Genomic DNA, 22,788 nt, shown 5'->3' with positions numbered 1-22,788 from the left:
TCTCCTCTCATAAGGTAGGTTTTCCACTCCTCAGATTATCCTAGTAGTAGCCCTTCTCTACATCTGTTCCAGTTTGAATTTATCTTTCTTAAACATGGGAAACCTGAATTGTACACTGTATCCTATGTGAGTTCTCACTGGTGTTTTGTATAATGTTTCTAACACTTCCCTGTCTCTACTGGAAATACCTTGTCTGATGCATCCTAGAACTGCATTAGCTGTTTTTGTAGCCATATCTCATTGGTGGTTCATAATCATCCTGCGATCAACCAATACACCCAGGACTTTCTCTTCCTTTGTCACTTCCAACTGATATGTGCCCCGCTTATAGCAAAAATTCTTGTTGGTCCCTAAATGCGTGACCTTGCACTGCATTTCATCCCATTTCTATTACTACAATTTACAAGATCATCCAGATCATCTTGTATGATATTCCGGTCCTCCTCCGTTTTGGCAGTACCTCCCAACCTTATGTCATCCGCATATTTTATTAACACGCACACATTTTTTGTGCCAAGGTCAGTAATAAAAATGTTAAATAAGATTAGTCCCAAGACTGATCCCTGAGGAACTCCACAAGCAACCTCTTTCCAGCTTGACAGGTCACCTTTCAATATGACCTGTTGTAGTCTCCCCTTTAATCCATTCCTTATCCACCTTTCAATTCTCAGATTCATCCCCACCTTCTCCAATTTAACTAATAATTTCCCATGTGGAACTGTATCGGATGCCGTAGTGAATTCCAGGCAGATCTACTGTATTTCTCTTATCTAAAAAATCAGTTATCTTTTCAAAGAAGGTGATCAGGTTGGCCTGGTATGATCTACCTTTTGTAAAACCATGTTGTATTTTATCCCAATTACCATTCACCTCTATGTTGTTAACTACTTTCTCTTTCAAAATTTGTTCCAAGACCTTGCACACAATTTAGGTCAAACTAATAGGTCTGTAGTTTCCCAGATTACTACTTTTCTATTTCTTAAAAATAGGAACTATATTAGCAATTCTCCAGTCATAGGGTATGACCCCCGAGTTTACAGATTCATTAAAAATCCTTGCTATTGGGTTTGCAATTTCATGTGCCAGTTCCTTTAATAGTCTTGGATGGAGATTATCTGGGTCCCCCAGTTTAGTCCCATTAAACTGTTTGAATTTGACTTCCACCTCGGATGTGGTAATTTCTACCTCCATATCCTTGTTCCCATCAGTCATGCTACCACTCCCTCTAAACTTTTCATTGCCTCAGTTTTTAATAAGGCTAAAGTGTTTGTTTAGGTGTTGGACCATGCCTAGATTACCTTTAATCTGTACCCCATCCTCAATGCTTAGTGGCCCCACCTCCTCTTTCCTTGTTTTCTTTTTATTTATATGACTATAGAACCTTTTGCTATTGGTTTTAATTCCCTTTGCAATGTCCAACTCTGCTTGTCTTTTGGCAGTTCTCACTTTATCCCTACACTTTCTGACCTCCAAGAGGTAGTTTTCATTGCTGATCCATTCCATCTTTCATTCCTTGTAGGCTTTCTGCTTTCTCTTACTCACATGTTTGGGATGCTTGCTCATCCAGGTTGGTCTGCAACCCTTCTCTGCAAATTTTTTCCCCTTGCTTGGGATGCGGGTTTCAGATACTTTAAGTTGAAGAAACTAATTCCAAGCCTTCTTCACATTCAGATCCTTGTTCTTCAGTCAGTCCACTTCTCTAACGTGTTCCTTTAATTTTTTAAAGGTGGGCCTTTTGAAATCAAGGACCCTAGTTGCAGATCTATTTTTGTTTATCCTTCCATTTAATTTAAAAACTTAATTAGCTCATGATCACTCGACCCAAGATTGTCCCCTACAACCAGTTCTTCTATGAGGTCCTCACTACTCACCAATACCAAATCTAAAGTGGCATCATGTCCTGTTGATTCAGCAACTATTTGGTGTAGAAATGTCAGCTATCACATCCAGGAAAATCTGGGCCATACTATTGTTAGTAGCACTTGTCCTCTGATTTATATCTGGGAAGTTAGTCTCCCATAATCCACACAATTCCCAGTAATGTTTTTTAATGAAATTATTATTAAAGAGGTGCCTATCCATATCCCAATTAGATCCTGGGCATTTGTAGTATACTCAAGGGAATGCACTAAGAAAGCACTAGCCCAAGGGAACCTCTAGTTGCTTTCTTCCCTAAAGTGATTTTGGCTCAAATAGATTCTGTCTTATCCATTCCATCACTTCTAATTTCTTTACAGTCTACCTCATCAATAATATACAGTGCACTATCACCTTTGCCTATATTTGTGTGTTTCCTGAACAGCACATACCCTTCAATAACTGTTCTGCAGTCATGAGTACTATTCCATCATGTTTGTTATCCCTATATCTGGTTTCACTTCCTGCACCAATAGTTCTAGTTCCTCCATTTTGTTACCCCGGGTCCTTGCATTGGTGTAGAAACATTTTAATTGTTGCTGCTTGGCTTTGCCCATTTTCCTCATCCAGTTGGGTGTAGTCATTCTATTGCCAGTATCACCTACCTGACTGTTAGCTTCTTTGGTATGAGCACTATCTTTCCTCTTAATGTACATTTTCCTACCCATTGCTCTTCCGTTCTCCATTGCGGTATCCTCTCTTACTTGATTTTCCTCCCTTTCAATGTTAAAATCTGGCATGGAGATTACATGAGCATCTCCCAACCATTTCCCCCTGAGTTTCTAGTTTAGAGCTCTTTTAATCAGTCGTGCCATCCCATGAGAACAGTCCTCTGTCCATGAATGCCTCCCAGTAGTCAAACATCCCAAAGTCCTCCTTAAAGCACTACTGCTTGAGCCATCTGTTGATCATCATCTTGTCTTGCCTTCGTTCTCCTCTAAGGCCTGGTAGAATCCCACTTCCTTGTTTTTTTTAATTCCAGACTTTCATATTTTAGCTGATTTGTTATGAAACATTCTTTTGTAGCACAGAGGGCAATATTCAGAAGAAAAAATTTTGAGGCTGTAGGTCCACTGACACTGCCAACTTAAAAACCTATGCAATGTTTCTATTCAAAACTACAAATAACAAGAGAGAGAAAACTTTGTAGAGAGACTCATTACCTTTCACATCTGCATCTGAGCAGGCAGCAGCCCTGCATCCAACGGCACTGCTGTTAATGGACATATACCTTCTCCCCTCCATCAAGAAGGGAACCTGCTCGCATCAATCAGAAAAGGGCCCTCTAGGGAGTTCCAGACATCCCATGCCATGCACCAATGCAAGATTGACAATGGACTAGTCAACTGCAATCTGGCCAGTACTCTTATAACTTGCCACTTCAGTCATATTGGCCTTACGGGGGACCCACCTTCCCATATGTCCATCTCAGGTTTCAAGGAAGAGGACAAAGTCCCTTGCATCTACAGGTTCCCTGGCCATACCAAGCTCCTCACACCTGAGCTAGAGGAAACTCCTTGTTTTAGGCACAGGTGGTTCTGGAGACACTTCATTTGCCCTCCCTACCAAAGGCATTTTCATCTTCTCCTGATGAGACAGTCAGATCAGTCCCAACACTGGCTCGAAATGATTTTAAGGCCTTCCAGAACTTGCTCATGAGGATAACAAACCTTGGACATCAAGACAATGGTTATCCAAGAGAACATGCATAAGCTGTTTGACATCCTCAGGACCATCAATAATTGCCTTTCCAATCAATCAGGACATAATAGACCCAGCAAAGGGGTTGTAGCACACTCCAGTCTTGTTTTCCCTCCCCCTCAAAGTTAGTAGAAAAGCACTACCAAGTACCATCTAAAGGTTTAACAATTTTACATATATCCAGGATCTTTAGTAGTATTTATGGTTCAGGAAAAGACAGCTCATCTGAGGAGACTCTGGAAGACAAGAACCCTCCAAAATTGGACCACACTGACACATATTTGAGAACCAGTTACTGACCCTACAGTCAGTTGTGATTCTTTGAGATGTTGGGTCATGGGATCTAGTCTGACTATATCTTCCATCCCTGCTTTTCATGGTTCTCAGCAGTCACAGGCTTCAGATTGTGAGGGAAATGAGGGAAGGTTGTGGTTGCTCAGCCATTTATGTCCTTGCATGGGAGCACAGGGTGCATGCATGGCTCTGGCACACAGTTTCTCAGAAAAGATTTCAAACTTGCGCAAGGCTATTTCAACATTTCAAAGATCCACTGTTATTGTAGGGTAAGTAACTGTTCTTTCTATGAATTAAGTTGAAAAATGCATGGAAGGAAACTTTGTACCTCATGGAAATTAGTCAATGCACATACAGAGCATTTGGATTGTAAAGCAATGTATAAGTGCTTAGTCTTACATGTATTGGATAGAGTAGATCAGGAGTGCAGTAGTTGAGAGACAAGAGGAGGAAAATAGAAATTATATCAACTCTAATATCTTGTACAAGTCTCACTACCTTCATTATCTTCTTTTATCCACACAACCGCCTTTCAAAATAAAAATTGCAGTTTGATAGCTATGCCATTGTAGAAAGCAAATTGCCCATCAGTCTCTCTGGAATAAACCCCTGAAAGTGTGATATCTTTATACTTGTTTCTTATCAATACACGAAAGTATTCACTTTAAAATATTGCCCCATTGAGAGAGACAAACTTCAGAGCAGAATTGGCATAGTTTGAAATATTAGTTAAATACATTCACAGGCAACAAATCAGCAGAAAAATGCCGTGTGCTTTTGTTCTTTGTTAGTTGCATTTGTAGAAAAAAAATGAAGTTTATTTCCTCTTTAATGGATTGTGCAAGAAAATTAGAATCTGGACCTGTTAGAAAAATCTACAACTGGGACAGAAAATGTACAATGGTACCATTTAATTAAAAAAAAAAATTCAGGTAAGATTACTACTGGGAAGAGAGAAATAGTTGTGTAACTATGTAGTACCTTTTTTCATGGAATAGGGTTTTGTACAAATTCAGAATGTTCTAGTACACTTGGAATATTTTTAGAATTTGCTATGCAGATGGATACAAATAACTACATTTACAAGAAATTAATGCGTCTTAAGTGCATGGTTCACCATTAAGATCATCAGTATTTATTATCCCTTTGAAGGGATGTACTTGTGGGATGGTTGTTTCTTCAATAGACCAAAATACTGAAATTTTTCCTTCGACTGACTAGAAATCATGGTGGCTATAGTTTAATAGCTGTGTTTTATGGTCTCTTGTATTTAGAAAATACTTCCAATCATCTACTTTGAAAGAGATTTTCTCCTTTTGATTTAGCAGTTGAAAAAAAAAAAAAGGGGGAAAAGATAGATAAGAATTACACATATTGATGTAATGGAACAAAGGAATATTGCCAACTTTGTTTTCTAGTTTAGTTTCTATTACAGGAAAAGCAATTGTAATTATGGTAGATATTGGAAATTTAGAGGTGATAAAACATTCATTAAAATCATCTCATTGTCCTGTTAAGATAAATTACTAGTTAGTACAATAACATCACATTCCTTCCACTATGGCTCTCTTGCTGTTGTTTTTTCCATTGCTATCCTTTGTGCTGAAGACTTTATTAATCCAGATTAAGAACTAATTTCTACATAAATTGCATGTACACACCAAGTGATGAAAACACTCTTTGGACAGCAAGGTCAGAATCCAGAAGCAAATGACTTTTTGGAGGGAGCTGTGAGAGGGAGCGCCAACTGTTAATGGTGGTTACTGACACCAGTATTAACGGTGTCACGGTAAAGCACTATTGTGGTTGATTCATATAGCCTACTGCTGGTTTGGGTCTACTTAGTGTATATTATCTGCACACATGCAATCGTCAGTTCTGCTGCTTGCAATTTCTTGCCCCTTTGTTTTAGGTCTGCTGGAAGGGCAAGAAAATTAACCCCTGTTGTAGTAGATGATTTAATTCAATCTATGCATGAGGCACATTAAAAAGGAAAATTTAATTTCCTTCACTTTCCAAAATATATTAATGCTGATGTTAAAAAAATGAAGTTTTTGGTAATTACATGTAATCCTAGACACAGCCTTAACCATATTTGAAAATAAGATTGTCCACCTAATCAATCAATCAATCATTTACATTTCTTGGAAATTGGAGATTGGACTCCTACCACAACCCTTTTTTCATTAGAGCACTGCCTTTTAACTGATTTGACACAAAATGCTCACTTTTATATTTAGCTTTCTCTCTCACAATGTGATTATTTACAAAGACTCAAGGACTTTTTGTGTGGTAAAAACCCTAAAACCTATGTTCACTCTTTTTAAAGGTCTGTTAAAGGTGACCTTCAAAGTGCTTTAAAAACAAAAACAAAAAGTTTAGGCTCAGTTTTCTTCTTTGAGGTATGAAGGGGGCTTGACGTTTTGGTTTCTCTCCTTCCTATTAGAAATTTTAGTTTTTTTTTGGGGGGGGGGTAGAAAATGTTACGAGTCTCTGGAGAACTAGTAGGATTCTGACACAGGTACCTAGAGAATATTGGCGCAATTGACAGAAGAGGGATTTTTGGTTGCACCGTTCAAAATTATTCTTGTTTAACTCAAACACCTAACAAATAGAGGGTGTCTGAAAAATTCACCATCGCTTAAGGGGAAAACAAACAAAATTTCAGCCCTCATTTATACCTCAGAAAGAAGCAAAATTAGTGCACAACCCTTTGCATGTCACCTTTATATGTATACATGCTACTGGTCTAGATTAAATTGGGGTTAATATGTGCAAATAGAAAAGGAGTACTTGTGGCACCTTAGAGACTAACATTTATTTGAGCATAAGCTTTCTTGAGCTAGTTAAGTTAGTCTCTTATGCTCAAATAAATTTGTCTCCAAGGTGCCACAAGTACTCCTTTTCTATTTGCGAATACAGACTAACACGGCTGCTACTCTGAAACCTGTATGTGCAAATGTTTAACTTTCAGTATTGAACAAACATCAAGTAGGAGGACTAATGGATATGCCTCCATTTTCCTACTTGACAAGTATGAGGCAACCTGCACAGTTAGCTGCTGCAAAATGGAATCACACTGGGCTCCCATGCAGATGCTTTACCTGAGGTTCTAACTGTAGTTTCATTCCTTAGTCACCCTCATGAGTTGAAGCACTTCTGTGCAAGACCATAGTATAAAGCCATTTCTGCTGCAGCTTCTGATCAGTGTCTAAAACATAGAGAAATATACACTGAGAAAAATGGGAAGAGAAAATGGAAATGGAAAAGGCAGAGGGAAGGAAAGATAAGGATGTGGCAGTTCTTTGAAGCATGTTTAAAAAAACAACTGTATTTTAAAAAAAAAAAATCCATCAAGCATAAACATCTGTTTCTGATCTTAGTTATGTTTTGTTTCCTTTTTTTCTGTTCAAGTGTGGTGTTCCCTTTCAAGATGTTGATGTGATTATACTTAATGGTAATAAAGATGATGTGGAAGTGCTGAAGAAAAGAATGGAGGAGAGAAGGCTTAAGAGTAAAGTGGGAAAGGTAATGATTTTACAGAGACTTAAAAATGCTAGGAAGGTGTGTGTGTGTGTGTGTGTGTGTGTGTGTGTGTGTGTGTGTGTGTGTGTGAGATCTTTTATGAATAGATCTCATAGGTGAAAGTTCAATTTGTAGAAACAGAGATTCTTCCTTGATTCTCAGAATGAACCACATTCATTCTAAGCTATCCAGATTTTATTTCTTGCTGGTCTCTTTTTAGTTCACATTGGACCCACTGATCTGAATGTTCTGAATAAAACTGAAGCAATTTTTTTTAAAGTATTAGTTGTTTTTCTACAGCATTCTTCTGCAGCAAGACAATGTATTTTAGGTGCCAAATGTTTTGATTTTCTGCATACTCTTCTGAAGTGTAGGGGATTTATTCAGTAATCTCTACTGTCTATTCCAGACCAAGTCCCAGAAAGATATTGTTATGCTTAAGACCAAAGCAACCAACATCAATTCAAAGTGTATGGCGGCCACTTTGGCATACCATAATGTAATGTCAATACAAAGGATAAAGAAGATAATTGAGGAAAAAATGCAATAGAAATAAATATATTGAAACATACTTCGTAGATATTCAACATAAAGCCTCCTAATTGATCCTTATTGTGCATAATAAAAGTGCATGACTCACTCATTGGACACTGCTACTGGAAGAAAAATATTTCTCCTAGTCACCTGTGTATGTGGATAGTGTGTGAATCACTTTATAGTTCATTATTCTAGTCTGTTTTTAAAAGCCACCTGCATATGCAACTTTGTTCAGGGTGGTGAGCCTCTAACAGACATTGATAGCTGGTGAGATCTGATGATACCAGAGCTAGAGATGGGCATGGCTAAGTAGTGTCAGTCTTGGCCAATATTTGGACCTAGCATTCTGGCAATTGGTGGTGCAGTCAGTGCACTGTTTTTCTAAATTGGTATAGAACCAATCCCTTTCCACAGTGCCTGGGGTGCCATGCTGGTGGAGATACTGTCTTTTGGATTAGATGTAAAATCAAGTCCCAATTTCTTGTCATTAGACTTTGTGGTATTTTTCACAAGCATTGAGTTGTCACCCATGTCTGCTGACCAAATTACAGTTCTGTGGGTTTTGGGTGGTTTTTTTCCGACCATACTTTTAGTTTAAACTCTTGTATTATTCAGAATAGCTCCACCCTTTCTCTCCGCTCACCTCAGTAATTTATAATCTAGCAAATTAATCGGAGAGAAATAAACAAATCCATTGGCTTCTGTACCAGATTAGCTACTACTTGAGTAGTAGTTCCGAAGCAAGGACATGACTAAATTTGGATTCAATATGTACACAAATTCAGGACTTTTCAAGAGTCATATGTGGTCAGTAGAGTCCAAGAATGAATCCAAATGAAAAGGTCCTATCAAAAGTCAAAATCCTTCTATAACCTTAACTACAGAACTGGTAGGATCCTCAAAATACGAACTGCTTTATTCTTGCTCCTACTTGCACCTGTACCTCTCTCCTATCCTCAGTTCGACACACTTATCTCACCACCCTGAATATGTGCTACGAACGCCACCCAGCTTCCAGCAGACTCCCCCTCACCGTGTTTCATGAAATAGTCAAGAATTATAGGTTTCAGAGTAGCAGCCGTGTTAGTCTGTATTCGCAAAAAGAAAAGGAGTACTTGTGGCACCTTAGAGACTAACAAATTTATTAGAGCATAAGCTTTCGTGAGCTACAGCTCCATCACAAAAGCTTATGCTCTAATAAATTTGTTAGTCTCTAAGGTGCCACAAGTACTCCTTTTCTTTTTTCAAGAATTATAGTTGGCCTAAAGAGTCTAAATTGCTGCAGCAACTTATTTTGAAATAGTCCCAGGGTAGTTTTGCTTTTTTCAACTGTTTCTGTTTTGAGTCAGCTTTTGAATGGAAAGAAAACTAAAATATGTCAGAATGCAAAATTAATTCTCCAACCAGGGTAATAGGACTGCTTCTTCAATGCTGTTGTGCTGGAGGCCAGCCATGTGTAATTGGAAGGTGTTAATTAGTTATTCTGTGTGTTACTTATCCTCAGTTTATTTGCGCATAAGCTTTCGTGAGCTATAGCTCACTTCATCGGATGCATCTTATGCGCAAATAAATTTGTTAGTCTCTAAGGTGCCACAAGTACTCCTTTTCTTTTTGCGAATACGGACTAACACGGCTGCTACTCTGAAACTTATCCTCAGTTGCATTTGCTTTTATATTATGGTGAAGCCTATTTTAAAGTGACCTCTTAGAGATGGTTTTCTAATAACACAGGAACAGAATTGTAGTTGATACATTTGAGAATCCTTTAGAACAGTTGTTTAAAACAGGTGGTTGCCTATAAGATCTATACAAGTTTCATTCTACAATGTTTTATATTAATTAAGCTCATGGTAATCTTTTATAAATAGGTTTTAATAAAATAATCTACCATTTTTAGTAACCCATATTTTACTAATTTGTAGTTGTTGCTACCTACTCAAGCCGTACAAACACTTATTTTACTGGCACTAGTTTTTACATTTAACTTATTTTCACTCACTCAGTCTGAGTAATAACTTCTGTTACAATCTAATTTTGGTCTTTGGTTGCTGTTCCTTTCTCCTGTGGGTAGAGTGCATCTTCTTATCCTTGTCAAACTGAATTAAAGTAGCATATTATACAAGAAGAATTTAATATAAATACTGTGTGCTCATTGCAGCTCCTACTTGGTCTTTGGAATTGCTGGGTAGCAACCATCCAAATATGCAAATTTGAATGAACAAAACTCTTATTTAGGTCTACATTTCAAGAACAATGCTTCCTCATCTATCTTCAGAAATGAGAAGTTTCCTGATCATTTCAAGAACTAAAACTGAGATGTGGAAGGGAGAAGCCAGTCTTATGCCAAATTTTTTGTATATATTCTGTATTCAAATCAAAAACACCCCAACAAAACCACACATCCATGTTGTTTCAGTAGTATCAGTAAATATTATTAGGGCTGCATCTTCTTCTGTTCAACACCTCTACTTGGTTATCTGGTGTCGGAAAGAACTTTGGACTCCTGATTAACTGGAGAGCAGGCAAGTGTGACAGGCTTGTTAGTTGGACTCCTAAAGAAATACTCAATGTTAAAACCTACCCTGAAAATGCAATTTTTGTTGTAAGCTGTTAACTTTAATTCTGTTTGCTTATTGGATGAAGATCTAATATGTGAAAGCCTCAATTGTTGTCAGGTGATCCATTGTCAGATTTAGTGTGCAGAGCTTTTCCATGAATGAGGACGTTTCCGATACATCATCCCTTCTCTCTGCCTGTTCTGTGTTTGAAGCAGACAGGTTATTGAAATATACAAAAATCTTGTTTTCTGAAGCACTCAGATAGCGTTCTTGTAAATTTCAGTGTCTTGCATGTCCATAACAAAGATGGAGGCATAGTGAAAAGAGTGCTCTTTACATCCACATACTGCAAACAAAAATCACAGTAATTTATTTCAGAGTAGCAGCCGTGTTAGTCTGTATTCGCAAAAAGAAAAAGGAGTACTTGTGGCACCTTAGAGACTAACATTTATTTGAGCATAAGCTTTCGTGAGCTACAGCTCACTTCATCGGATCCGATGAAGTGAGCTGTAGCTCACAAAAGCTTATGCTCAAATAAATGTTAGTCTCTAAGGTGCCACAAGTACTCCTTTTTCTTTTTGAGTAATTTATTTCTGGCTTTATAATAGTGGTCTTTTAGCACCACCTGCTGGACAAGACTAAGAGCAGCATTTGCTATGTCACTTTTTTCACTAAGATTAAATCATACTTGTGACAGTGTGAGCTCATAGATTCAGCAGCATATTTTAAATGTTTACCTTCATTGGGTTAGTCATTTGTTTGCAATGTTGGTAAATTTCTTCACTTTGAAGAAATTTACAGTTGCTGACAGTCTCTTTTAAAGTCTTTTCTTTCAATCTTTAAGCGTCAAATATTGTCATTGTTTTTCTCTGATACTTTCATACAGGTTTTTTAAATGTATTTTTACATAGTCTAACAGATTTTTTTTTTATTTGAGCACATACAAAAGTGGGCTTTGAAAATCTTGCCAAGAGATGCTATTGAACTAATATTTTTTCAGCCTTCTAAGAAATTAAAATTAACTGTTCTACTAAGCTTTGTTTTTCAAGTGAGTATAAGAAGGAATGCCTTCATAACTGTAGGAAATATAAAGCAGCTAAAACCAATGAGAAGGTTAATTGAGGAAAAATAAAGATTAAATTACAGTAAGGATTCCACTTATTTGTTTATGCTGAAATTACTTTTGTTCAGAAATGCCATTATTCATTACAATTGTGCACAGCTGTAGTATCTTACCAAATGGTTTCAATGCTAATCAATAAAATTACTGAAGAGCTAGTCATTTTACTAATAAAATTAGTCTTTGTATTTTTTTAAAAGATGAAACCAAATAAGTAAAAAAACTGCTTCTACGCAGCTTAATTTCAGCCTATGTGGTGGTGTTTGAGATGCCTCCAATCTAATCAAATACTGTTTTCTATACTAAAATAGTAAGAAAAGCATAAAGCAGCTGTATGGAAAGAAACAAGTTCATTGTAGAAAAAACAGAAGCATAGCAAAGGGACTTGAATTTCTATCAAATGCACACTTGATTTGATATCCAGTATGGAGATTCAAAATGTAACCTGTTTTCTGCTTATATCGTTTCAGAAATCAAAGAAATGTAAGGTAGTGGAATCAGTCTCTCAACAAGACACCACTGAAGGTAACATTGTCACAGCTATAACTTACATTTACCTTCTGAGTAATTTAACCAGCTTATACTTCAGCTTTTTTTTTTTTTTTTTTAAACTTTTCTGCAGATGCTCCAGGACCATCAGAAGTAAAGACTGCGAAAGATGACCTGAACACTAATTCTGGAGAAAGGAAACAGATTATCTTCACAAAGAGTGCAGGTTGGTTTTATGTTTCAGTTTAACTGGGAAAATTTTCATAAACTGTTTTCCTGTGTTCAGATATTTTTAGAGATTCTTTGTTAGCTATTTGGGGCTAAATTTTTGACCAGGCTTTTACCCTGCCTCCCTTGGTGTGTGCTCAAAATGGCTCATACATACCTATGCAACCACATGTTGCAAACATGCTTGAAAATTCTAATGTAAGCACGTGCAGTGTGTTAGAGAAGTCGTCCTTATAAAGCCCAGTAGGAGGGAAAATTCTAACATTTGTGCACACATGGAGGTGTTAAAACTTTCCAAATGCACAAGTGCGTGGGCACAGTGCAGTCTGATGTTTGCATGCACACCCAGAAGCCTGGGTCGGACAGTTGGGTCCTTAATATCCATATTTTCTTTTATGTATCTGTTTTACCTATTGTATCTTAATCAGTTCCACTTTGTGGTTTTAATACCATTATGTAGGAGTTGAAGAAGATTTACTATTTCCTCTCAAACCATAAGTGTCAGCTATGCTAAAAGTAGTGTTAACTCCCCCACCCGCACTCCCAAAATAAATGACCCTGCGAGAGATTTGTTCAATGCATCATAGAGGATTTAGTGTAAAATAAGACAGGGTCACCTTATGGTTTTCATTACCAATTCCAGTTTTTATAGGATTTAACTTGGTAAAAAAATAAATATTCTTGCCCATCTAAGTTTGCAAGGTTGGTAGTGTTGGTGAGGAGTTTAACATTTGCAGAAAAAATATTTCCCATTAAATCTGAAGAAGGACAAGTCTCTCTTGACATTCCTTTCAAACGAAACTAATCAGCTTTGGATATTTTAATAACTTGATTGCTGTTCCGTTACATATCAGAACACTGGAGAGTAACTTCAGGACATACCTAATGTATTCAGCACCCGTCATTTAGTTAAGATTACACTTGGCTACCCATTAGTCCAGACTAAGATTAGCAGTATGACTTTAGGTAATACATGACAAAATTTAATGTCTCTAATTCATATTTTTTTTATCTAGAGCTATAAAAATGAGCACATTGTAAAGCTCAGTTTTTAGAAATGAGTTTCAAAATCATGTAAGTTACAGTAAGAGAACATTTTCTGAAAGTCATCTGTTTGATGAATCCAGAGATAGTTATATGATGGGCAATAGTGTTTTTGTGTAGTAATCAGAGTATTTTCATTATAAAAGTGTCTGATCCCTGCCTCTCCCCAAAGAAGGACTGAGTTCTTCAGTTTATAAATGATGATTCTGGTATTGACTTCATCAGTGATAAAGGGAATAGATAGATTCCCAAGTGATAAACATGTCACAACTATAGCTTTTGTCATTTAATAACTAATCCTAAAACAATAGCTGAAGAAAAATAGCCTCCTACACTTACTTGCTAAGACCAGAGTTCAGAGCTCTCTTTTTTGCATACAGGAGTAGATGATGTCAATACTGTGTTAAGCAGTGCAGAAAGCTAAGGAAGGGTGTACATGCACACAGAGTAGAGAGAGACATGCTATCTTGTATCTAGATTTAGCTGCCAATTTTGTGTGCGGGGAAAGAGGTACAAATTACATAAACTAGAACCTACCTCATACATTCATGAAAGATATTCATAGCTGTCAGATTTCTGAATCAAGCCATCAATAATCTTATCTTCCAGAAGTGCAAAAATGATTTTTTTTTTAATAATTTAAGGGCTTTTTAAATTTACAAATTAGAGAAATTGAATTTTCATTTCTTCTCTAGAAGCTAATGGAAGTTCTTCTGCATCGGGAAAAATCAGTAAAGCTTCAGCTGGCACCACCAAGAGATCCATTGCTAACAGTGAGGAGAAATCAGAGGCATACAAGTCTATTTTTACGTCACACAGCTCAGCAAAACGCTCAAAGGAAGAGTCTTCCAATTGGATTACTCACACGGCATACTATTTCTGAAACAATTGTATGCATGATTGTAAAAGTCATTGCTGCTTTTCTTCCCTGGGGCTTTTTCTGTGTAACTCTGATACAGGGTGTTCATTGTAATCTGATATCTGGAATTATTCATTTTTCAAATTGTTTATAAACTTGTAAATAACCAGTGTACTTAGGTTGTTTACAGCTATTGTTAAATAAGAAATAGATGGCCAAAATCCATGTCTGGTAATGTGACTTATTTTAAAAGATTATTTACAAAAAATAATTCTTTGGGGTCAGATTCTGCCATCCTTAGTTAAACGGAGTAGTATTTTATACTTGATTGCAGTTCCAGTTAGGATTGCAGAATCTGCTTACTAGTAAATATATCCTTCTATGCTTTTAAATGTAGAATGGATTACCTACATAATTTTAGCTGCAGTTGTAATTGAACTTCTCTTTGTGTTAGTTAAGACTGAATTTAATGTTTGTAACTTTTGACACTGCTTGATAACAAATCTCCCCCCACAATATTTCCTCTCTTACATTAACTAATTTGACTCAAGTCAAAACCAGTACAGTCTCTCTCAAAGGTGCTGGAGATCACTTTGAATTAATGTATGTCAGGATGGAGTCATTTAGAAAGCTCGGTGTGATCTCTGAAATAAAGTAAAAACTTTTTTACAATAGTCTTCTGTTCCATTTCAAAGGAAAATGAAGGTGGGGGAAATGTTTTGCTATTTACTGCTAAATTATTTTTAAAGGAGGCACCAAAATTGTTTTTTTGTTCCCTGCAAAAGTGTTCTAGCTTTTTTCCCCTCTTACATTAGAAATACCAAGTCTGGGCTTCTATCTTTTTGGTGGAGAACTGTGGAGGATAATGGCATCACACCATGCTGAAACTTGAGCTGGAGCTTTCTTCCTTGCAGTTGAAGTAGCACTGAGGCTGGGTTTTGTACATCATTAAGCAGCAATTTGCCTTTAATTAAAACAAATTAATGGATCCAAATCTTTTTAGCTCAACTAAAAAATATGAACACACTTATTACCATAACTTTTGATGTTTTGAGACTTTGGAGAAGCATTTAGTTCATCTGGTTAAAGCTGTTTTATGAACCTAGCACATTAAAATATCAGTGTGTTTAAACACATTGAAAGATTGGTGATTCTGACTCAAGGTTTGGGTGGAAGAGAGAAGAATTCTACCGAGAACTCCTTGGAGAAATCAATATCAAGCTCAGTTTTTAAAAAAATATTTGCTTCTGTGCAAAGAAAACTGCCTTTAGCCCATCTGCTTTGTTTTTAATAGAAAAAGTCCAGATCTTTGGAAAACTGAGTGTCCCTTTTACATGTTTTAAATGATGTCTGTGCCAGATAGTACTTTTGATTTAAGAGGGAAGTTTACAGTTACTGTATAGTGCCAAGTATGGAAATATTTGCTTCTGAAATCTGTTTTACTTAATGTTATTTCCCAGCTACTCTTTAGAAACTGCAAGCCTTTTACCACCCTATGGCTGCTAGTTTCACCCTTTTTTCCTTTTTACTCTAGACAGGCTAGACTATGGAAGTCCAATCTATACATTTCAATGAATCCTTCAGTTTCTTCTTGGAATCATTTTGCAAGAGTATAGAAGAGTGTGATTATTCTTTAATAATTACATGATGAATCTGACCTCATTTATATAAAAAGCTGTGGACTAAATTGTAGAGACATCCCAAAAGAAGTGCTCTCAATATCCGAGTGCAAATGTTTGCCCAACAAAATAGTTAATTACATGTACAAATGCTAACCCAGATGCATGCATTCTTTTATGTGGATAAAGAGATGAACCTGCAAACTTTGGGGGGTGCATTAATAAAGACCATTTTAAATTTGGGCCCTTTCAAATGCAGTGGTGGTCTTTCTTTGCACTCTCTTGCCTTTCAGATTAGTGAAATGTGCTGCTTCCAAAACATCTGTAATCCATGTTTCTTGATTCCTAATCCTAAAGTTTCTAACAGGAACTGAACATGTTAGCTAGTCCAAGTCCAATTCAAGTCCAAGTCAGAATTGCCTACGTAGAATTGAGTGATACTGTGTGCATGTACAGCAACTTGCTCTTATTTTGATCAAGTCTGTCCCTGTAACTTTGACTGAAATAAGTGATTGGTTTTGTCATATAACCATAAAGATTCCTGGTAGCCTACATAGCGTATGTCCGTGCTCGAATAGAGCAACTTTTAGATGTTAGTCATCTTTGATTGTCATATGCCTTCCTCTGAGCCCTTTTTTAACCTTATTTGAAATTTAGCAAGCTTTTTAAATGTTAACTTTCCACTTCCAATTATTCAGTGTCTAACAATACTTGATGCTGTTGTCCAATAATAGCTACTTAAAGTGATCAAAATAAAAGCTGGAAGCTACTTTCACTTTTTTTTAATGTAGCCTTTGTTCAAACTAACAAAGCTAAAATTACAGTAAGTAGCAGGTTTTTAAAGCTACTGCACAATGATGTTACGTTGTTACTTTTCTGTGTGACAGCAATTAATTAGCCTTGTAATTTATTTTGAAAAGTGCCTTCCTTTATAATCAGCAATAATTAATTGGAAGTTTAGATTTGTTTGTACTTGTCTATGTGGTCTTTCTGATTCGTGTGTGTAGAATGCAACTAATATTTTGTAATTATTTTGATAGCATTATTTCCATGGGAATTAGTCATGAAACATACATAAGCATTTCAGTTATCCAAATATGTTAACACATAGGATACATACAATTATTATTCCAATCAAGTCAATTTGAGGTTTTGTTGAGTTTCAGGGAAATACTTACCCACATTCTATATTTATGTTTGTGTTAGCAATTAGCTTTGTTCTTCCCGTTCTGTATCTCTTTTCCCTCTTCATTCTTTTCATTTATTATGTAAGCACAAATGTTGAATTCAGCGTGATACAATTCAGAAATTGACAGTCCTTTTATCTGCAATCTAATCCTGCTTTGACAACAAATGAATATCTGTGTTCAAGCACACCTTTTTACGATATGTAGTAGTCCTATGGGATGCTGCTTATTTTATTTTGATAATTTCTTTGCCAAACTGTGATAATGTAACTATAAATATTTAGCATGGGAATTGAGGGTAGAGCCCTGCAAATCCGTGGGTATCTGCTTTATATCCATGGGTGTGTGGATATCCATGGACCATTTTCTGTGCATACAAATTTTGTATCCATGCAGGGCTTTGATGGTAAGAGCCAAGTGGGCAGCTGTGAAGAACTGCAGCACAGATCCTCCACCTGCCCTGGGCAGGGAGCCTGGGAAGCAGGGACACTGGGTGGGGAGCTGTTTGAGCCCCATACCTAGGGCAGGTGGAGGATCCACTGTGGCTCCCCACATCTGCCTACCTGGCTCTTACAGTGGCCGGGATGCAGCTCTGGGCTGCAGTTTCAAGCCACGTGCCCCCCCCAGGCTGAAGCTGGGTCGGGGAGAGCCGTGCTGGCAGTTGTGGGGAGCCTGGGTCCCTCCACCTGCCCTGGGAGGCAGGGACATGGGCCGGGGGCTGGGAGGGCCCCCCTTTCCAGGGTAGGTGGAGGGTCCACTGCGGCTCTGCACAGCTGCTCACCCGGGTCTTAGCATGACCGGGCTGCGCTCTGAGCCATCCCCTTCCCTGGCCAGAGCTGGGTCAGGGAGAGCCACACTGGCAGCTGTGGGGAGCCTGGGTTCTTCCACCTGCCCTGGGCTGGGGGGGCAGGGACACTGGGTGGTGGGCCGGGAGGGCAGGGACATTTGGCAGGGGCTGAGGGGCAGGGACACTGACTGGGCTCCATTCTGGTCTGGCCTGGGGAAGACCTGTGGAGCTGCCCAGGGCAAGTGGAGGGTCTATCCCGGTTCTGCACAGCTGCCAGTGCAGCTCTTTCCGACCCAGCTCCAGCCCAGTGACAGTAACAGCCAGATGAGTAGCTGTGGGGAGCCACAGCAGACCCTCCACCTGCCCTGGGCGTGGGGCCTGAGAAACCCCTGAGCCGCGGTGGACCCTCCACCTGCTTGCAGTGGCGGAGGGGGGAGAAAAGGGTGTTGAGAGCAGCCCCAGCCGTGTTTCCCCCTCCCCCCCCAGCTCCTCACCCTGCTGAGGGCGGGTGGAGGGTCTGAGACTCCACGCAGGCTCCCCACATGGCTCTTCGTGACTGGACTCGGGGGGGGGGCCTCAGCCCAACCCCCAGTGTAGAGCCCTGCAACTCCACAGATAACATTTGTGGATAGTGGATCGGATCTAGATACACGCTTGTGTATCCACACAGGTCTCTATTGATGGGAGTTTTGCCATTGACTTCTTTGGAGCTGGGGTTTTACCCCAAGTATCCATCTATTTAACCAATATTATGGAGGCATTGGAAGCAACTCCATAGCTGCAATTATGTTGAGCTTTTCACTTGCAGTGGGATTAAAATCCCCCTTTCACAGTTCAATAACTGAATTCAATCTACAGATTTAACACAGTTCCAGTTTCTATTCAGAGAAGAAATTTCACAATGAAAGAGTGAAAATACTTTGAGAAACTGAAATTCATCCTGTTTTGAAATTTCACCTGACAGGCTCACTTCACTTTGGCTTCCTATAACTATACAACATCATACTCTTCTACACAAGCATAGGCTTCTCTGACAATTTAGGCTTTCCAAGTGAATAAGCTTTCCCCTTCACTTATGTATTTTTTTTCCTTCAAGACAAGAAGTGGATTAGTCAGAATCCACTATGTACATCCAGTATCAGACATTTTCTCCATGGTCCAATGCTCATTTTTTCTCCCTAGTGTTTTTCACAGAGATCCTCAGCTGGCTCCCCCCTGGGGAGGCCTACAGAATGGGATATACTGGTTTTAGAATCATGTTTGGTCTGCGCTGTTGCCAAGCCAATCTGCATTTGTTGAACTAGCTGGGGTCTGTCTCTCATCTGACCTAACTTTCTCTTCACCTTCCAGCCGAGGTCCTGGACCTGGCATGGGTTGGGAAAGGAGTGGGAGTCCTGGACTGATTGGGAGCCTGGTTCATCAGGTGATTCTCATTTTGCTGCTCCTGAGCGGTTCACCAAAGAGAGAAGCTGTCTCTTTAGTAGAGTTTGTCAGGAAATTTGCTTGCAAGTCTCCTCCTCTCCCCATTGCTGATAGGGACAGGTTTCTGATTCACTGTGTGACCTTGGCCAAGTCACTTAACCTCTCTGTACCTAGTTTCCGCATTTGGAAAATGTACATTAAAATTTACCTACCTTGCAAGGATGTTGTAAGAAGTCATGGTAATCTTTGAAAGAGCAATATATTCATGCAAAATGTATATTATTGCATTGAAAAAGGTGGTTGTAATAAATTACATCCACTACAGACAGCACAAGGAGGATTGCTTTTCCATAAACTAAACATTAAAGACGGGCCTAATTGGGTATGGGAACAAGCACCTGGTTTAGATTAAGCTTAAAATAGAATGGCTGCTACTTTAGCAGCTTAAGTTTCCCTAATGACTGTCAGGAATGGCAGGAATCCCCACGGAGCTAGTTTTAATTAAAAAAAGCCACACCCCACAACCAATTAGATATCCTTTAATATCCATTTTGCACTTTATATCTAGTGATAAACTCTGTGCACCATGTGAGCTATCTAATGCTGAATTGAATAGGATGGGGGAGTAGTTTTCTTCCAACTCTCCTACCAAGCTAAAGAAATGCACAAACAGCTTCTCGCTCAAGTATTCAGCCTAAGAAAACTGGTAAAACAGATTTAAACATTTAATTTTCAATATTAGGTCTCAACCTGGACATATGCATGTGTTATATAAAGCATGCTAACTCTACGGTCTAAATGCTTCCCCTTCCTAGTGTGGTGTCAAGTTAACAACTTGAGAGTTTTTTAAAGCTTGTTTCATTGTTTAAACATATTTAACTCGTGAAGTTAATGTGCATTATTCAGACTGACAAAAGTGCTGAAGTTACACAAACGTGTTTGTAATAATTAGATCACGGTTTTGATTGGCAAAGGGGGATGGGAATTGGCAGTTTTAGTGCTTATGAATGGGGCTGATAAATAGCACTGACAAGCCGGGCACAATGCATGCTTGTGCAGTTCAAGCTAACCTCATTCAGCTCTGCCATGGCTTGAGTCCTAGTTTCCATCTCATCTGCTCTTCAGCTGTGCAACCTCTCATGAGCAGAAACTGCCAGTCATGGTCCGTGTAATGTGGCCTTTATATGGACAGATTATTTTTATTACATGGATTTCTAATATGTCCATCACTGTAGGAGGATGGCAATTCCCAAAATGGGGACTTAATTGAAGCAAATAACTTCTGAAACTTTCCAGAGATGAAAACCTGAGCCATCAACATACTGAATTGCCTAGTCCAGCCTTTATACATATAATACTCTTTTTTCATTGAGTTTATAAGATGTAGTCTTAAATGTTAATTCCCCTTTATTAGCAAAATCTGTAACTATTAGAAATGAGGATGAAATCTAACAGGCTGGAGGAGGAAAATAGGTTGTCCCACATCTGTCTGAGACATTTTTCATACCTTTCTCTGAACCATCTGGTGCTGGCTGTTGTCAGAGACAGGATCCTGTATTAGATGGACCTTGGATCTTATCCAATGTGGCATTCCTATGTTCCTAGAAGATAACACCATCTTTCTCCCCTTTCTTAATATTTGAACTAGTTCTCCTGTTTAATGGCGTGAAACTCCAGTTCTGCTTGCCTTTGAATTAGTCTGCACTGCTGGGTTACATGGGCCTATTTAACCAGTCATTTACTGCCCCTCTCCTTTGAGCATAACCCTACTCATGTCCCATCTGGTCCATACAGGTGGCCACTGGTCCACAGAAAGAGGAATTCCTTACCTGTTAGCTGCTTTCTGTGACACAGTTCCACCTGTGCTGGTTGTCAAATGGCTAGCTTCCTTAGGTTCGCTTGTTACTTGCTTGTTCAAACTTTAAAGTTAATGAATGACATACATTAGTTTCATTGGAAGCCCTGATTGGACAAAAATATATGGAGTGGGGTGATGGGACTGAAGAATGGGAAGGTGTTCTTGATGCGATTGTTGATCTACCTGAGACTATTTAAAAGGCAGCTCAGTGAGATGAGAGACTGTTAAGCTGAAATAAGAGTAAAGGGTTAAAATTGAGCCAAGGAAAAACTCCTAACACTGAAGTCCACTATGCTGTAAAACAATTCCCTGAGGGGAAGTGATGGAAGCCCTAATAATTTGAATCATTTATTACTCCAATGGCCAAATCAGTGGAGGACAAGCTGAAGGGAATAACATTGCAGAGACAACTTAGGGGGGAGGATTTTCTCTCTACTTCTGTTAGGATGCGATGATCCAAGATCAGCCAGTTTTAGTCTTCCATCCGTTTTGGGGAAATAGTTTAAGTATGAAATACTTACTATTCATGTACGTACCTGAGAGCAGAATAAAACCCTTACTGAACACCTGCCTCTCGCTTCTGCAGCGTTATGGAAATCCACCAAGGGCAAGTGAGACATCCAGACATACCTTACTATTATATTTGGGCTTAATGATCCCCAAAGTGAGCTGTGCTTGACCCAAAGGGGGAGGATTTAGGCTTACACGCAGGTTACTTGTGTACTATCCTCTGAAGTGTGTGTGAAGCTGTACTCTTGAGTGCTGCTGTCAGGAATGTGGACTTGCAGCTGTGGCTGCTCAGCGGGGCCACCTGTTTCCCTGATGAAGTCAGCAAGCCTGCTTTTAACTCCAACAGCAACGACTGATCTCTGGCTGCTCAATGTACATGCCCACAGCTGTGATCTTTTCTCTACCTCCCTTGCTCCTGTCCTGCCCGCGCCACCCCTGCTTGTTTCCTTATTCCGGCTTTGACTCCTGGTCCCTAACTCCAAGCTCTGACCTTCAGCTTGTTCCCTGACCGCCGGCTCCAGCTTCGACCACTAGGCCTAACCACCTCTGGTCCAACCACCCTTCACGTCTTGGTTCATGACGAGCGCAACCTGCTCTTAGTTTGCAAGCTCCTAGGAGCAAGGATCGTGTCTGTGCTTGTAACACCTGCTACCACAGTGGGGCTGGTTAGGAGTTCTGGGTGCTACAATATTAATGTAGTTGAAGCTCTGGCTGAAATTAAATAATGTGCATCAGCCTCTCTTGGGTGTGGAAGATCTGGAGTCGGTGACATGATTTTTACCCAGCTTTCTGCAAAAATATCGCGGAGAACATGAGCTGCAGTTGATAACATTATCCAGTTGGTGGCACCAAAAGTACAGCCCACAGGAGCACAATTCTGGTGCCGTTTTGGAGACGAAAGCCTGTAATTATTAACATGCCATATGCCAACTGAGGAGAAACCCTCCATAACGCCGGAGCAGAGCAGAGCATTGCATTGCATTGCGGTATATATTTATGAATGAATATAAATGTGCCCAACAGAATGAATTCTGCTTACTATCAAGACTATGACAGCCAATTAATAAGCATTTACTGCATTATGTCCCTGTCTCTTTTCATGTCCCACCACATCTGGGCATAGTGCAAGCTAC

At 39.0% G+C, this 22,788-nt stretch overlaps 2 protein-coding genes across 8 annotated transcripts in view; one reads left to right on the top strand and one right to left on the bottom strand.

The window, feature by feature from the left end:
• Positions 1 to 16,860, top strand: part of RTF2 (replication termination factor 2) — a 56,652-nt gene extending 39,792 nt beyond the window's left edge. Inside the window, exons 6-11 of one of the 5 annotated variants that reach the window (XM_043495470.1) lie at positions 7,327 to 7,440; positions 11,470 to 11,580; positions 12,123 to 12,177; positions 12,275 to 12,367; positions 14,109 to 14,303; positions 15,807 to 16,860. In XM_043495470.1, coding sequence (XP_043351405.1) covers positions 7,327 to 7,440; positions 11,470 to 11,580; positions 12,123 to 12,177; positions 12,275 to 12,367; positions 14,109 to 14,296 — 561 coding nt within the window. In that variant the 3' untranslated portion in view covers positions 14,297 to 14,303; positions 15,807 to 16,860. Of the gene's footprint in view, positions 1 to 7,326; positions 7,441 to 11,469; positions 11,581 to 12,122; positions 12,178 to 12,274; positions 12,368 to 14,108 lie in introns of all 5 variants that reach the window. The other 4 variants (XM_043495471.1, XM_043495469.1, XM_038369421.2 and 1 more) reach the window with 4 other exon arrangements.
• Positions 1 to 21,899, bottom strand: part of LOC119841786 (beta-1,3-galactosyl-O-glycosyl-glycoprotein beta-1,6-N-acetylglucosaminyltransferase 7-like) — a 43,644-nt gene extending 21,745 nt beyond the window's left edge. For 2 of the 3 annotated variants that reach the window (XM_038369412.2, XM_038369420.2), the window contains exon 1: positions 21,682 to 21,899. The gene's annotated coding sequence lies outside the window, so the exon portion shown is untranslated. Of the gene's footprint in view, positions 1 to 7,016; positions 7,124 to 21,681 lie in introns of all 3 variants that reach the window. The other variant, XM_043495467.1, reaches the window with a different exon arrangement.
• Positions 21,900 to 22,788: the final 889 nt, after the last annotated feature.

This window comes from Dermochelys coriacea, chromosome 13 (assembly GCF_009764565.3).
Source record: "Dermochelys coriacea isolate rDerCor1 chromosome 13, rDerCor1.pri.v4, whole genome shotgun sequence".
NCBI lineage: Eukaryota > Metazoa > Chordata > Testudines > Dermochelyidae > Dermochelys > Dermochelys coriacea.
Note: the sequence above shows the minus strand (reverse complement) of the source record. Positions and strands in the feature narration are given on the sequence as shown.